Genomic DNA, 16450 nt, shown 5'->3' on the forward strand with positions numbered 1-16450 from the left:
TGCTTTATTTCTAAGGAAAGGCAGGTCCCAACTGTGAATCAACTGTGAATCAAGTAAGGCAGCAGGTAAAGGACAATTATTAGTGTAGGGTTCCTGGGGGCTTTAGGGTTTCCAGCCCAGCATTGGGAGCTGTGATTGAGCAACCTTCTGGCAGAGGTATGGGATGGGTGTAGACTTGGCTAAAGACTTCAAGTCAGTGGTCAAGGTCACAGTGAGAGCCTGGGATGTAGAAAGTGCCTGGGGGTTATGGGTCAACCCTACTTAGAAAGCTGACTCTACTCAGAGTGCAGAGGGAGGGACAAAAGTATGTGGGTCAAAGAGTGGGCACACAGTCTGAAATCAAGAGGGGATTCGGACAGTGGGTAGACCAGAAGCCCAGAATGCTGTCAGGGCAGCCCTACAGCAGAAACAAAAGGAGAAGCAAATGGGAGAGCAGGTGAGAGATCAAAATTGCAAGGAGAGCCCTAGTGTTAGAGGCAGCCAGGGAACAGGCATGAGTTTCCTGTTATTGGTGAACCGCATCTCAAGAACGTTTAGCCTTGTAGCTGTGAGTAATGGGAGAGACACTGCAGCAAGGAAGGACATTGCTAGCAAAGGGAAACGGAAGAACTTCCGTGAAAATAGTACATTCATCTTGCCCGTTTATCGTAGCTACACGTGTCATTAGTGCCTGAGGACATTTATGTAATACCAAATAATATCATAACGATTGCTTGATAAACTTGTTGAGTACATTCAAGCAACGTTTTATAGTATGTCTTAATTTTAGAATAATTCCTCTTTTCAGAAGGTTAAAGGGTTTTGTGCCTAAAATGGAAAAAATATTTATCTGCAAAATCCACTTTTGTGATTCAGTTCTTATTGATAGTGAGACACTGGGGTGCGTTGATGTTTGCTGAGAGCGTTAACTTTTAATCTTTTCTTTCAGTCATTTTGGGTTTCCTACTTTTGTATTAACACCTGTGGTTTCTGGCTCTGCCTTGGTGTTTGGGGTGATGTGTGTTGATTTGCATTAAATCTCTATGCTGTTTCTTTTGATTCCTTTTCCAAGCCACCTTTCAAAGTAAATGCTTTATTTTCAGTAATAAAAAAAGGAAATCGTCTCCTGTACCTAAGAATATTTTTTAGTCAAGTGATGATTGTTAAGTTCAACGAGTTTTTGTCATACAAGTCCTTGCCCACGGAGCACATCACCCGCCTCGTTCTGATCAACCCCCTCCCTGCACGAGGCACCGTGTGCTCCAGCCAGACCCAGCATTTATTGCTCACCCACTGGGTACGGAGACTTGCAGGCAGCTGTGGCCACAGGAGAAATGACAGGTCCTTGTGGTTCTATAGGCATTTACATTCTGTACCTGCTTTGGTAAGGCAAAGTGGTGGTGGTGAGTTTAATAAGGGGATCTGGTGTCATACACTGTCCTGTTCTGATCAGCTTTTGTGGGAGGAGCAGGCATAGCCCTGTGGGCTCCGCACGGTCCTCAGAGTTGGATGTATTTAGAATGGCATCCTTGAATTAATGAAAAATCCACTTTAGGTTCCACATATAGGCGATATCGTATGATATTTGTCTTTGTCTGACTTACTTCACATAGTATGATCATCTCTAGGTCCATCCATGTTGCTGCAAATGACATTATTTCATTTTTTCTTTTACGGCTGAGTAATATTCCACGTATATATATACACACACACACCATATTTACGAAACAGAAATAGAGTCACAGACATAGAAAACAAACTTATGGTTACCAGAGTGGGGGGTGGATAACTTAGGAGTTTGGGATTAAAATATACACATGACTGTATGTAGAATAGATAACCAACAAGGACCTGCTGTGTAGCACAGGGAACTCTACTCAATATCTTGTAATAATCTATAATGGAAAAAAATCTGAAAAAGAATATATGTATGTATGTATAACTGAATCACTTTGCTGTACACCTGAAACTAACATCATAAATCAACTATATTTCAATAAAAATTTTTTAAAAATCCACTTTACATTGGCAGATAAAAGAAAGTCATAGATCCCCAGATATTTTTGTACTTCTCACCCAACTGATGTATTTAGAAACAGGAGGATTTACTTGCAGCTATTATTTCCTCAGGGACAGGCTGCAGAGACATTTATTTATCCACTACTGTTTATACAGCCTGTGAGTTATGAGGTGACCTTCATCTCTGCAAGATAAATCCTGGTGTCCAGAGTCCCGCCAGCTTCATCTGTTGCTGTGTAGCTAAAGTGGTTATTGAAATTTGTTTTCTTGAGAAGGCAGGAAAGCTCCACTCACACACATAAGTTTGCTGTGAATTGTCTATAAAACTGCCAGGCGCCTATTAAACGGGGGGTGTGGCTCATCTTTATAGAGCAGGAGACGGGTTCTGATTGGGCACAGGGCTGTTTTGGAGTCTTCTATACCCACATGTCCAAGGACCAATATCAGTACCAGTAACTGATAACCTGAGTGCTCTTCAGCACAGAAGACAAGCTGTATCCCCCAAAAGATCCTCCCCGAAGCCTGCGAAGTGACTCCGGTAGCAAGAGGCCATGTTTTCTGAGGAGGCCTCTGCCGTGTTTTAGATGACTGATCGCTTCTATTACCCTGCCGAGCTTTCCTGATGGCCCCTAGGAAGATCAAAGCTGTGCGGTGTGAATTTTTTTTGCTTAGTATAAATTTAAGCCTGGCCACCAAGGCTTGTTTCTCCCTTGGAAAAGCAATTGAGCCTGCAGAAAATAATTAAATCCGTGATATCTTGCCATAATTAGAAATCTGAAATGGGGGAGGGTTAATTATTTCAATCCGATCTCAGTCGCCCACTAAAACGATCAAGGAAAGCATCCAGACAGTTACCGAGTTAGCTTACAATACCATTGCTTTTAATATTTTCGTCCTTTTCCCCGTAGGACCATGCAGATTTGAGAAGCCATTTCTTCACAGTTGGGATGAAGCTAGAAACAGTGAACGTGAGGGAGCCCTTTCACATCTGTCCTGCATCAGTGACCAAGGTGAGGTCCCTCCCTTGCTTTTCACCTCCACCTCCGGAGTGGGTCCAGTAAGTCTTTCTACTCCAAGCCAACCAGATGAAATAGGCTCGTGTGGGGATCTGTGGTGACGCAAGTAAACCCAAGGAGGAGGGCCTCCTCTCCAGTACAGTACAGGCCTCCTCTCCAGTACAGTGTCTCAAGCTCCCTTTTTATCACTGATATCCGAGCGAGTGTGGTCAGATGCCTCCTCTTGCAATGGGTGGGGTGAACTTCACTTGCCCTCCGATAGTACAGGATGCAGACGCTCGTGTCCTGCAGAGACTTGGAGGAAGATTCAGATGCTCAGCTGTGAGTTCACAGCAGTGAACTCAGCCACTGAGTAGGTGCCACCTTCTCTTACTAACCACAGTGACATGGAAACTGCCATTTGTCCCTGTGCTCGTGAGAAGAAACCACTGATGAGTTTGTAATCTTTGTAATAGTAACTTGGCCCTCCTGCTGCACTGATAATAGTTCATATGATCTATTTTGCAAATATTTGAAAATGGCAAAAAGCAAGTTCCCATCTCCAGGGGATCAGCGATTCACTTCCTTTCTCTCATCTGCTTTCATTGACTAAAGGAAAAGTCATACGTCTAAGATTCGTAGATTTAAAATGAAAGTACCGTTTCACGCAAAGACATTTTTATTATGGCCTTGATAGTCTTTTAAGATTATAATTTCCCTTCTGCATCAAAGAAATCTCAACGAAGTTACCTATCATAACATATAAAGTATGTGTTTCTACCTTAAAAATGTATATATGTATATACATATATACACACACACACACACCATTTATGTCCTGTTAATGGTGGGAGAAACCAACAAACTAAGATTCTTAGCCAACATCTGTTTTACTTAACGGCTTTCCGTGCATTTCCTGGGGTTCAAAAGTCAATTCCATTTTAATTTCTTTTTCTGAAGGAGATGGGATTGTTAATGTGATTAATAGTATGAAGTTGTTTGAGTCATGCTTTTTTATTTAAGATTTTATTCAAGATTTGGTAGAATTTGAGAAATACAGTGGTGATCATGTATTACAGAATATGGGAAATGGTTATAATGAAACGTCCTTTTCTTCTTTTCTAAAGATCTTTTTCTTTAGTGAACATAGATTATTTTGTAACTGTTAAAGCAATTTATTTAAAGGATAGCTGCATAGAACAAATAATGACTTATGCTTTGAATGATCATCTCGGGTTGAAGTGCAAGAGTTCATACACCATTCATTTATAACCTTTTTATTTGAAATGGCCTTTAGGGTTCTTATTGTGTGTTCTGGTAGTTGGCACATTTTTCCAAAACTAAGGAGTGATACCTTGTTGAACCCTGGCTGGAATTCCTCTTTGTTCCAAGCAGGTGATTCGGTAATACCAGCTGCCCATTTATCTGGGTAGGTGTCATCCTCTTCTCATTCTAAGAGGCCGTGGTGTCATCTTCACCTGGTGTTTATAAAATAAACCAAACCGAGGTGCAGTCTGTCAGTGGTCGACTCTCACATTTTTCTACCTTTAAATAATTGTAATACATAATGTTAGAATGTGACATCCTAATTATCATTAGTTTCAGCCCAGATATCTTCATCTCATTGAATAGACTTCCAGGGACAGTAGTTTGGTTTTCACAAAAAAGAATCTTCTCTCTAAATACATGTTATTGGAGGTTGGGGGTGAGGAGGTATTTTCTCTGGTTTTTAAGTCACTTTTCATTTTATTTTTTCTTACCCTTCGTACCTAAGATAAAGTACTTAAGTCATTCTGTTTCGCATTTATCCTTCCTTCTTCCTCCTCCCTCCTCTTACTGGCCGTGTACTGCTGCCTCTTAGAACTTGGGTCGGCACCTCCCCAGGTGCAGGACTCACCTACAGGTCATGAAGTAGTAGAATATTCTTAATGTAGAAGCTGTTTATAATTAAATTTATTTCTATTAACATTGGAAAAGGTTTTAGAATATTACGTTTGAGACTATAACACACTGTGCTGTTGTTAAGTACTCATCCTAATGAAAATTTCATTTTTATCTTCCTTGGGGCTTTTCTTCACGGCACAACTGTTCATGGCACAAAGAAATAAATAACAAATAGACAAGAAAGCAGAGAAGCACATAGCAGATTCAGTATTAAATGACCAACCTTTGGCCCTACAGGGGGACTGTGTTGACGTGATGGGGAGAATATCATCTGTGTATGTGAGATGTATGGTTTAGACAAAGTATCCTGAAATTTTACACGTGTTGGGTTCTGTTTCTAGGTCTGCTCGCTCTGAGCTGCACAGTCTTGGGCAAGTTGGCCAACTGCTCTGGGCTTTGATTCTGAGGCCTGTGGTTCTGGACCAGATGGACCAGTGTCTCTGAACCATTTGGGACCATGAACCCTGATGGATTTGAAGGAACTTAATTTAGCTTTTCCTCTGAAGTGTGTGCACAGGAACGTGCATTTTCATAGGCTTGGAGATTCCTTAGTGCCTATTCTTACACAGTCCAGTTTTGCTAAGGGATCCTGCCTCCAGAATTATATGATACATCTCTGTGTGAGTATGTGTGTGCGTGTATGCATGAGGGTCTAGATCACATTAATTTAACAAATATTTACTGAGCATTTGTAGGCACTGTTCTGGATGCTGGGAACATAAAGTCCCTGCTCTTACAGAGCTTATATTTTGATGGGGGGAGACAGACGATAAATAAAATTAATAAGGAAATAAAGTATGTTAAATGCTAAGGAGAAAGGGGCATCAGGGAAGGGACCTCTAGCGTGTTGGAGTGGAAGGAAGGAAGATGTGATTTTAATTCGGGCTACCAGGAACGGCCTCCCTGAGAAGGGGAAGCTTGATCCTTTGCTCCTTCAAGGCTGTTTCCAAAAGCAAATCTCAGGCAGCAGATTTCTAACGAGTTACTGGAGTTAACATCAAGAAGAACAGAGGTGAGTTCACTCCTCCTGCTTAGCTTTGAACCAGGTTGCTTCCACAAAGTGTTTTGTAAATGAAGGAGCCAGGAATCAGAGCTTAGTAAGAGGGTTAAGTTTCCTAAGAAAGACTGCTTTATGTCTGTTGAGTTGGGAAAGCGATTTTTTGCCTCTGGCCTGTTTCACATTCTACATTCTTTAAATCCATCATGCTTCTCAGTGTGGCTGTCCACCTGATTTTTGCACTCTGCTTTTTCCATCAGCATGTCTTGTTTTGTTTCTTTTCCTCATTGACTTTTTTCCTTATACTCAAGTAGGTGTTTAACCAGTTCCAATGTACAAAGCGTTTGCTATGCATTGTGGGAATATCTTGATGAGTAACAAACAGGAGGCTGTCCTCAAAGGACTTGAGGTCTATTGGGAGAGATAGATGTGGTATCAGACCACAGGAGGGAATGAGAATTTTCAGTTCAGAGGTTCACGTCTGACGCTGTGCCAGAACACGGAGTGAGGCGGGGGCGGAGGGGGGGTCGTTCCAGCAGTAGTGACTTTGGGGACACATCTTGAAAAATACACGGACAGTGGAGTGGGCTATTTAGACTTGTGAGAATATTGAGTAAGGACATGCCCGGTGTGAGTGATTTCCTCTTGGGTTGGAGGGATGGGACGCAAGGTGAGGCTAGACATCTCTGAGCCAGATGGTGGAGATGGTCCCATCTTGGCTAGGGTTTGTCTGTCTTATTTCACCAGCTTGTTTTTCCTCTGGCTTTGGCTGTTGGTTTACTTCTATAAAGTCATGCTGATGTTTTTCCTTCTCTGTCTCCGACATATTCTAGTTGTTTGTTTACTTTCCATTAATATGACCACAATGATCAACTAACTTTTTCGCAACTGGACCACTTTCGTAATATACATTGAAATTCCAGTCTGTGCTGCGGTCATTGGGATGAAATATACTTACTGCATTTGGAAGCTGTGCCACTATTTCTTACGAGTCTTATATGTTAATCTCAAGGAATTAACCCCAGGCTCTATTGTCTTTTCTTTCAGGTTTTTAACAATCGTTTTTTTCAAGTGACTATTGATGACCTCAGACCAGAACCTAGTAAACTCTCGATGCTGTGCCATGCAGATTCTTTGGGGATTTTACCAGTACAGTGGTGCCTTAAAAACGGAGTCAATCTCACACCTCCCAAAGGTTTGTATTCTGTGAAAATTTACAGGGTTTGGGTGATTCAGGAAGGCGTCGTATTGTCACTGAAGTGATGCTTTTGTTAATCTGGAGAAGTTTACGCTGTAAACGTTTTAGATGTAGTGAGAAAATAGTGTGTTTCATGGTTAGCCTGACATAGGAGTCTGTACAGCTCCCTCCCCTGTGGAGGTGTGTGTGGCCCTGGGCTTCTCCATAAACCATTGTTCCCTGTCTGTTATTGTATGATTGGCAGCTGTGTTGCTGCTGTGTGTTGAGAAAGGGTACAGTATTGCTAAGTGATCGGGGTTGAAAACTTGAACGTGGAAGAGAAGTGGCTTTAAAAAGGCAACAACATACCAATGAAGCATTTCTTTACATTTTTATTTCCAGTAAGTTGAATTTTCCCCAGAGCCCAGTTGCTTTCAGATTTCCAACACTTTGATGCCATAAGACATGACAATAATTAAGTTGGGAACCAGGTTGCATTAAAGTCATTTTAAGTTGAGACCCATAAACCACATGTCAGTAAGTACCATGCTGTACTTTAGGAACGTGATTTGTTGTTGCTATAGGTCTAAGGTTTATCCAGGAAAGATGCAGCAAGGAGAAAGGTGAGAAGATGGGAAGGAAAAGAAAGGGAATGATAGAAGACAAAAGCAGAATGAGAGTAGAAAAATAAACTTCAGTGGAGATTTTAACAGATAATCTCAAATAAAGCAGGGGTTTTATGCTAACCTTTTCAGATCACCAGAGATTGGATTACTTGTACTTTAATTGTGCTGCACCTAACTTACCTATGGCGTGACTGTCCTTCCCTGGGCTTTTATCCTAACTTACGCTCCATCCTCATCCCTATGGAGGAGATTCTTTTGAATTATTTCCATGCAGCTGGTGCTTCTTCCCCTTAAAGTTCTTCAGTAATGGAATGCAGTCTAATTATACTGTGGTGAACTTCTACAGAACACTGATTCCACTGTTTTCAGTGCCAAACTCACTGAATCTTCAAAATGAGGATTGCCCTCTGAGGAAACTTAGTTCCAGAGAGTTTATGTAACCTGCCCAGGACCCCAGGCTTAGTAAGTAGCAGGACAGGAGGTCAGGCTTCTGGTTCTGTGCTCATTAGTGGGTGGTGAGGGCTCCAGTTCACGTGGCCTCAGTGTTTGTGTCCATTTGGGTGCCTAGAGGTGACTATCCAAATCAGTGTGCTTCAGTTTTTCAAGACGGTTAAATGAGGACACCCCTGGTATTCCACAGGTACTCTGCAGAATCAAAGACATGACACATGTCCAAATATTTTTATAATCTTTTAAATGATGGTACAAGTTCTATGCTGTAAACATCTATTGGTGGTAGGGAAGAGAAGTCTTTTCCTGCTGTGAAGTTTCAGCAGCTGGTCAGTTTTAGAGTTTGAAAGCCCTCAGGCCAACTTCTAATCAGAGCATGTGTGTGGATGGGTCCCATGTCAGTGAAGAAAGATGTTTTCTAGATATCTAAAATGCTGCTTGGGAAGAGTTCGCCTTCCAATGCAGGGGGTGTGTGTTTGATCTCTGGTCAGGGAGCTAAGATCCCACATTCCTTGCAGCCAAAAAACCAAAACATAAAAAAAGCTGGGACAAAGTGAGAGAGTGGCATGGACATATATACACTACCAAACATAAAATAGATAGCTAGTGGGAAGCAGCTGCATGGCACAGGGAGATCAGCTCAGTGCTTTGTGACCACCTAGAGGGGTGGGATAGGGAGGGTGGGAGGGAGGGAGATGCAAGAGGGAAGAGATATGGGGACATATGTAGATGTATAACTGATTCACTTCTGTTATAAAGCAGAAACTAACAGACCATTGTAAAGCAATTATACTCCCATAAAGATGTTAAAAAAAAACAAAAAAAACCCCAGAAGCATTATTGTAACAAATTCAATAAAGACTTTAGAAATGATCCAGATTAAAAAAAAAATCTTTAAAATGTTGCTTGGTTGGACTTTGCAAATTCCTAGTTAGTTCCTAGTAAAATAGGATCTATTTAAGAATTTTTAAAAAATGAGTTGGGTATCTCCTCACATAGTTAAAAAAATAGGAAAAACATTTATATATGCATTTTGGATTCATGGATGGCAGAGGTTTAACGTTTATCTGGGTCTTTAGAATTTTAAATATGTTTCAGACGAGATTGTTCACATAGCTTGGACCTTAACTCGGAAAATGGGTGTGCTTATTTGCATAATGGCATTTCATGATATTCAGAAAATTGTTTTGTATTAATGTAATTGAACTCTTAAGTGTGCAGTGAAATGGCGGTACAAATATATTTATGATATTAAATATTTTGATGTCTTAAGCTTTTTATACCTACTGTTTAGCCGTAATTATTGCTTCTTCTGTCACCCAAGTATTTGTGATATTTGGTGAAATAAAATTGTCTTCATGTCATCTTCCAAACTATTCCTTCCCCTTTTGAAAGTGAAGCATACCTTTTCTAAGAGGAAGGTTTCTTTATGGATATTATATATTATTTGTAAAATATTGAGTAATGGTGATTAGTACCTTCCAGTAAGAAAATCTCAGTGGTAACCATTTTTAAACCCTTGAAGCATTCAGGAATTGTGATCCACCAGTAATCTGTAGAGGTTGTCTTTTGGCTGTGGGATTGTTGTCTTGAAATAGTAGAGCTTTTATTTATAAACCAGTGAGAAGAAGAGCAACAACTTACAGAAAAAGGTTTATGAATATGAGCAGATATTTCACAGTAATAGAATCACGACTCTTATGTAAACTCATCATAATAAGAGAAATGCCCATTAAAAAATCATACTGAGATGGCATGGATTTCTCAGATGAGGAAGAAATCCAAAAGAGAAAGAAAGAAGCGGCTCTGTTTTGATGGGAGAGTGGAGGAAACAGGATTCTCAGATTTGCTGGCAAAACGCAGGTGGGTACAAACCGTATGGGAGGCAGTTTGGCAAATTTAACCAAAATTGTAGATGCATTTAGCCGTTGCCTTAGCAGTTCGACTTCTGGAAATTTCTCTTAAACTTACAATTTACAGGTAATATGCATAAAAGTTTGGTTTTTTCTGCAGCATGATGTATAATAGCAAAAGACTGGGGAAAATCCAAGTGCCTGTCTGTATGGGATTGGTTAAGTCGATTTTGGATGTTTATATAATGAAAACTATGCAGTTGTTAAAAAGAATGAGGATAATCTCTACATACTGACATGAGAAGCTCTCCAAGATGTACTGTGAGTGACAGATCAGTGAGTCATATAGTATGATGTCTTTTTTGTTAGAAAAGAGGTTAATGAGGATATATATTTATGTTTGCACATATTCCTGTAAAGAGACTCTGGAAGGTTGCATAAGAAACTAAGAGACACAGATGTAGGGGACAAACGTATGGACACCAAGGGGGGAAAGTGGTGGGGGGTGGGTGGTGGTGGGTGATGAACTGGGACATTGGGATTGACATATATACACTAATATGCATAAAATGGATAACTAATAAGAACCTGCTGTATAAAAAAATAAATAAAATTCAAAAATTCAAAAAAAGAAACTAATGAAAATGATGACTTCTATGTGGGGTATGGAGGTGGCAACCAGGGCAGATGGGAATGAGACTTTTCACAGAATACGTTTAAAATCTTTTTTTTTTCTTTTTGATCTGAGTGTGAATGTATTATCTATTCAAAAGGAATCATATGATATTACAAGTAGAGGGTTTTTATAACTAAAGGGATCTTAAAGAGTATCTCATCAACTCCAATCATTATATATGTGGGGAAATTGAAGCTCAGTTGTGTTAAATGATTTTTTTAAGTCTTGGGGCGGAACTTGGCTTAAAACCCCAGTCTTAAGATCCCAAATTGAATGCTTTTTCTATATAACCAGATCCACCCTTTATTGCTGTTTTCTCTCACTGGTACCTTCGTAAAAGCCATCCTTCTCTGTAATTTGGGGGCTTTTTGGTGGCCTTACGCAGGACTGAGGGATGTCAATGGACCATGACTTACCCATGACTGGAATGATCTATGTGTCAAAGCATTTGGAGAATTTCAGTTCTAGAGAATAATATTCCAAGTGTTTGCCATTATAACAAAGCCACAGCTTTAATTACTGAGCTCCCTTACCATTTGGGGAGACTATATATTTATATGTACCATATATGTAGTAAAGTATATTTATTTTTGTAATTAAAGTGAATTAAAATTGAGAGATGCTGGTGATTTCGGTAGTGATGATTTTATGGTTTCTTTTTGAAGTAACTTGTTACATGTCTTACGTGTCAATACCTGGTCTGGGAATCATGCTGTGGGATGTTTTCCAACACCATTCTTTGCTTTATTAATGTATGAAAGTATATGCTTTTTTTTTAAAGTTTGTTGTTTTTCACTTGAATTTTGAGAGTATTTAGGATTTATTACACATGTTGAGAAGTGAGTTTAGATGTTTTCTTGTAGGTATGTTTCCCACGAAAGTATTACATTGTTTAGATTTCTGCTTATAGTTACAATGTGTTGCCTGATCCCCAAAAGAGAGTAACCCACTCATTCCCCAGTGGGAAGCAGCTGATGAAACAAGACACCTGGGTGGTAGAGGAGATGTGCAGGCAACATACATCCCTACTCACATTATTTTGACTCCTTTCCTATTAAAAAAATCTATCCCCAAACTTTATATACAAATAGTCTAAGCTAGAATGGATTGAAATGTTTTAGTGTTGTCTTTGAGCATGTGCTTTCTTGGTAAGCAAAGGACAGAATCTTGGAGATTTTATCCCATTCGCTGAAACCCAGCAAACAACAATTCAATATTATAGGCGCTCTGAACCGGGGTCAAACAAGTAAATAAATCAAGCAGGCAAAAATGCATATAGGTTACCAACCATGACTTGCTATTTTTAAATCATTTCCTTAATCTCCTTGGCATGTAACACCCAAGATTAGTCACAGAATCAGCAGGGGGATCTTTGTAGACAAGTGAAGCCTATCCATTTCTGTTGTAAAATGTGTGAGCAAAAGCTAAAGTAAGTCACTGATTTTTGCACTTCGTCTCTGCTCTTTGGCCATCTTAACAGACACACAAACTTCACACAATTTAAGAAGTAAAGGTGTTTTTTTTAATGATTATCAAGACCCACATTGGTGAACCCTAATTGGTATTCTCTTTTCCTCAGACACTGACTCATGCGACCTAATCCTTTCTGTCATCTCCTATTTCAGACAGACCAATGGGGACAGAAAATAATAAACATATCATGGATGTCCCGCCTCAGTTGAGCAGATGCTACTGTTTTGCCGTTTTTGATTCAGAGTTTTAAAAAATGAAACAGAGCATCATAGATATAATTGAAGACCGGGTCAACCTTGACTCTTCTATTTCTTACCCCCTATGTAGTCCGTCAGCGAATCCAGACCATATTCTCAGGATCTGACCAGGTGTCATCAAGACCACACTGGTCCAGGTCACCATCGTGTCTCTCCCCGGTTACGCCAGTGACCTCCAGTTTTCTCAGCCTACTCTCAACACAGCAGTCAGACTGATGGTGTTAAAACCTAAAGCACACACGCCCCTCCTCTGCTTAGCCTTCCCAGGGCCATCCCACCTGGCTCAGAGGTCAAGTCAGGGTCCAGGTCATGACAACAGCCTTCAGCGCCTACCCGGTCTGGCCTCCTGTCTTAAGATGTCCCCCAGTCCTCCCATTCACACCAGCCTCCTCGTCCTTCCTGGAACGTGGAGCACGTCGCCCCCTTAGGACATTGGCACTGGCTGTTCCCTCTGCTTGGGTCACTCCTCCTGCTTCTTCAGTCTTGACCCAGGTGTCCCCTAATTGGTGTCATCTCTCTTGGCTGCCTTGTTTAATCAGCAAATCGCCACCCCCAACATTTGTATCTCCTTCCCTGCATGGCTTTTCTCCATAGAACCTTTTATCATGGAAGGTAACAAGTAATACATATTTTATTTATTTTCTTTTCATCCTTCTTTCTACTAAAATGAAAGATGAGGAGGGCAGGCATTTCTGTCTTGTTCTCTGCTCCAGCCCAGCAGCTAGGAGAGTGTGGGGTTCTCGGTTGTTGTTTGTTGAGCATTGAATGAATGGAATTGAAGTCCCGTCCCCACTCTATTCCCCTCCCTTCGTCTCTCCCGGAACCCTCTCCACCCCCCTCCGCAAGACGACCACCTTCCTAAGGATTTTATGCTTTTACTGCATGACTGCCTTGGCTTCTGCAGCAGTCTCTCCTTGTTTTCTATTACAGTCACTTTACAGTAGGTCTTGTTTTGATATATACGTAGACAGCATCATGCTCTGTGTATCCTGTGTATCTTTTTTTTTTTTTTTTAAACTTTGGGTTTATTTATTTATTTATTTATTTATTTATTTATTTATTTATGGCTGTGTTGGGTCCTCGTTTCTGTGCGAGGGCTTTCTCTAGTTGCGGCAAGTGGGGGCCACTCTTCATCGCGGTGCGCGGGCCTCTCACTATCGTGGCCTCTCTTGTTGCGGAGCACAGGCTCCAGACGCGCAGGCTCAGTAATTGTGGCTCACGGGCCCAGTTGCTCCGCGGCATGTGGGATCGTCCCAGACCAGGGCTCGAACCCGTGTCCCCTGCATCGGCAGGCAGATTCTCAACCACTGCACCACCAGGGAAGCCCTATCCTGTGTATCTTTATGTAACTTTTTTATTCATTAGCATTTTGCAGATTTTTTCCTCATTGCTGTGTGTAGATTGTTTATTCATTTTAGCTGGTTTTTGAATATACTCTAATTTTTGAAACCATTTCCCATTGATAGACTTTTAAGCTATTTCCAGTTTTCCCTGTTGCAGATCTACAAATGTAGATCTTTGCACATGTACCCAAGTGTGAGAGATCCTTTGGGGCTATACCTACCTGGAATTGCTGGAATTCCCCGGATATAACCCCATGCTCTCCTGTGTTGTACAAGTTTACGTTTCCACCAGTAGCATCTGAGAGTTCCCAGTTTACATTGTCCACCCTGTTAGGTGATCATTGTTAAGCTTGAACGTTGCCATTCTGATGGCGGGGAGATGGGCTCCTTGTGTGAGTGGCGTGTTCCTGATCACTAACTAGTGCAGCTGCACATTTCATCATCTGCTTCTTGGCACCTTGTGTTCCTTTTGAATTGTCAATTATATTTTTGCCCTTTTTTCTTCTGATGATGGAAGTCTTTATATAGGCTGATATGAATTCTTTCTCAGCAATGTGTTTCACTAGTCTGTGGCCAGTTTCTTCACTGTTAAATGGTGTTTTATATTATATTAAAGTATTAAATTATAATGTAGTCAGATATCCATCGCTTCTGTTCTGATTTGTTTAAAAGTCATTAGAAATCTTTCCTACTGATGTTCTTCTATGTATTTTTTTTAAGTCTTGCAGTTTGGTTTCCATATTTCCATATATGGCTCTTTAACCTACTTGGAATTAAGTTTTGCATGGCATGAGGAGAGAAAAAAGTTTTGCTTACTTGTTTTTTTTTTTTTTTGGCTTGAATTGAATTGGATTTTCAAATTCGCTAATTGTCTCAGCATCATTTATTGAATAATCTTCTGTTTCCCCCTCTGACTGGTAATGCCACCACTGGCATATAGCAAGTTCCTTTATGGTTGTGAACCGTATCCTATTCTTAGTTATTCTGCTTCATTGTTCTGTTTGTCCATCCCTGTACAAATACCTCAGTTTTTAAAATTGATTTTACTTTATAATATGTCTTGATATCAGGTGAATGCCTCTGCTTTCTCCCTTTTCAAAATTGACTAGTTATTTTTGGCAGGTTATTCTTGTACGTGAATTTTAGAATCAACTTAAAAGGCTCCATGAAGAACCCCATTGGATTTTAATTGGCATTGCATTTATAGATTAATTTAGAAAATTGGCATTTTATTTTATTATCTTTCTATAACTTGAAATCTTTTCCTAGAATTTTTTGCTAGAATTTTTTCCTGGGTACATTGTCCTTTAGCTTACTGTTATGAATTAGATGTTTACATTTTTTTTAGAATTTATTCTTTTTTATTGGCTGTAAACAATCTAATAGAATACCACTGATTTTTGTGTATTTATTTCATATCTAGTCACCTTCCTAAGCAGTGTGTCTCAGGAACAGTTTGTAGAAGATACGGTTTAGCTGGTTCTTGAAGGTTTGGTGAAAGTAGCTTGTAAAACCGTCTGGAGCTGGTTCTCCTTTAGTTTGTATTTTATGGAGTATGAATTTATTTCCTTCAATGGTTATATATTTAGTCATGGCTACCACTTCTGCTTGAGACAGTTTTGGTCATGTATATATATGTATAGAAGTGTCTGTTTTAGCTGTGTTACCAAATTTCATGTCAGATCATTCTGTTAGGTCAAACTTTCATTGAATTGTTCAAATATTATATGTTCTCACTATATTTTTGTTCTATAATTTTCTAAAAGGTGCATTAAAATATTCTGAGATTGAGGGTTTGTCAGCTTCACGTGTGTGTGTGTGTGTGTGTGTGTGTGTGTTTGAAGCTGTGTTAGGGCATTCAGGGTGAGGATGGTTAGAACTTCCTGGTGATGACCCGCTTTATCCCTAGTGAAGCGTTTTGCTCTAAAGTCCGTTTTGTCTGACTCTCAACGTTCATTTGTTTCCTTCCGTGGTTTGTGATTTTTCATTGTGAGCTAATTTTCAGTGATGATTGTTATTTCTGTGGGAGTTCCAAAATCTTTAGACTGAAAGATTGGTTTCTTCGGTCTGCTTTTGCGTTAGCGTCTGGCCAGTGTTTTAGGGTTTTTGCAAGTCCTAGAGTATTTATCACTTTATCTTCCTACTAGAAAGTGAGGGTTTAAAAAATCTTTTTATTCGCTTCCCTTTCCCCAGCACATAAAACAATGCCTGGTACACGTAGGTGTCCCTGATTATTTAAGGAACTAACGGGTGAATCTTACATTAATTTCTCAGCCCGTACCATACAGAATTGTAAAGTTGGACCTTACAGCCGTGTGTGCCACTGCCTTGGATGAGCAGGTGGTTCCTCTCTTTCTCCCCCTAAACAGAACCCTGGGCAGGTGGCAGCCATGTCTGCTCCGCTGCTTCTCCCTCCAGGGATGGCGCTAAGATTGTCTGGTTCCCTTTTTGTTGACTGAGTCCAGGCGTTATAATAGTCTCAGCTCCTGCTGCCCACCTGCCTTGAGCGCAAGGTTGTCTTCCATCCCTGGGCTTTTGTTAAGTAGTTTTTTATTATTATATTTCATCTGACATCTAAGAGGGGACTATTGATCAGCCCACCTTGTTACTGGACTTGGATGTATGTTCTCATGTCTGGCTTTGTGATTCATTCTCGAACAG

At 40.3% G+C, this 16450-nt stretch overlaps 1 protein-coding gene across 6 annotated transcripts in view; it reads left to right on the forward strand.

The window, feature by feature from the left end:
- Window positions 1-16450, forward strand: part of SFMBT2 (Scm like with four mbt domains 2) — a 222258-nt gene that overhangs the window by 138742 nt on the left and 67066 nt on the right. For all 6 annotated transcript variants that reach the window (XM_061179566.1, XM_061179563.1, XM_061179568.1 and 3 more), the window contains 2 exons: window positions 2907-3008; window positions 6982-7129. In XM_061179566.1, the coding sequence (XP_061035549.1) occupies window positions 2907-3008; window positions 6982-7129 (250 nt within the window). The remainder of the gene's footprint in view (window positions 1-2906; window positions 3009-6981; window positions 7130-16450) is intronic.

The sequence above is a fragment of the Eubalaena glacialis genome, chromosome 2, assembly GCF_028564815.1.
Source record: "Eubalaena glacialis isolate mEubGla1 chromosome 2, mEubGla1.1.hap2.+ XY, whole genome shotgun sequence".
NCBI lineage: Eukaryota > Metazoa > Chordata > Mammalia > Artiodactyla > Balaenidae > Eubalaena > Eubalaena glacialis.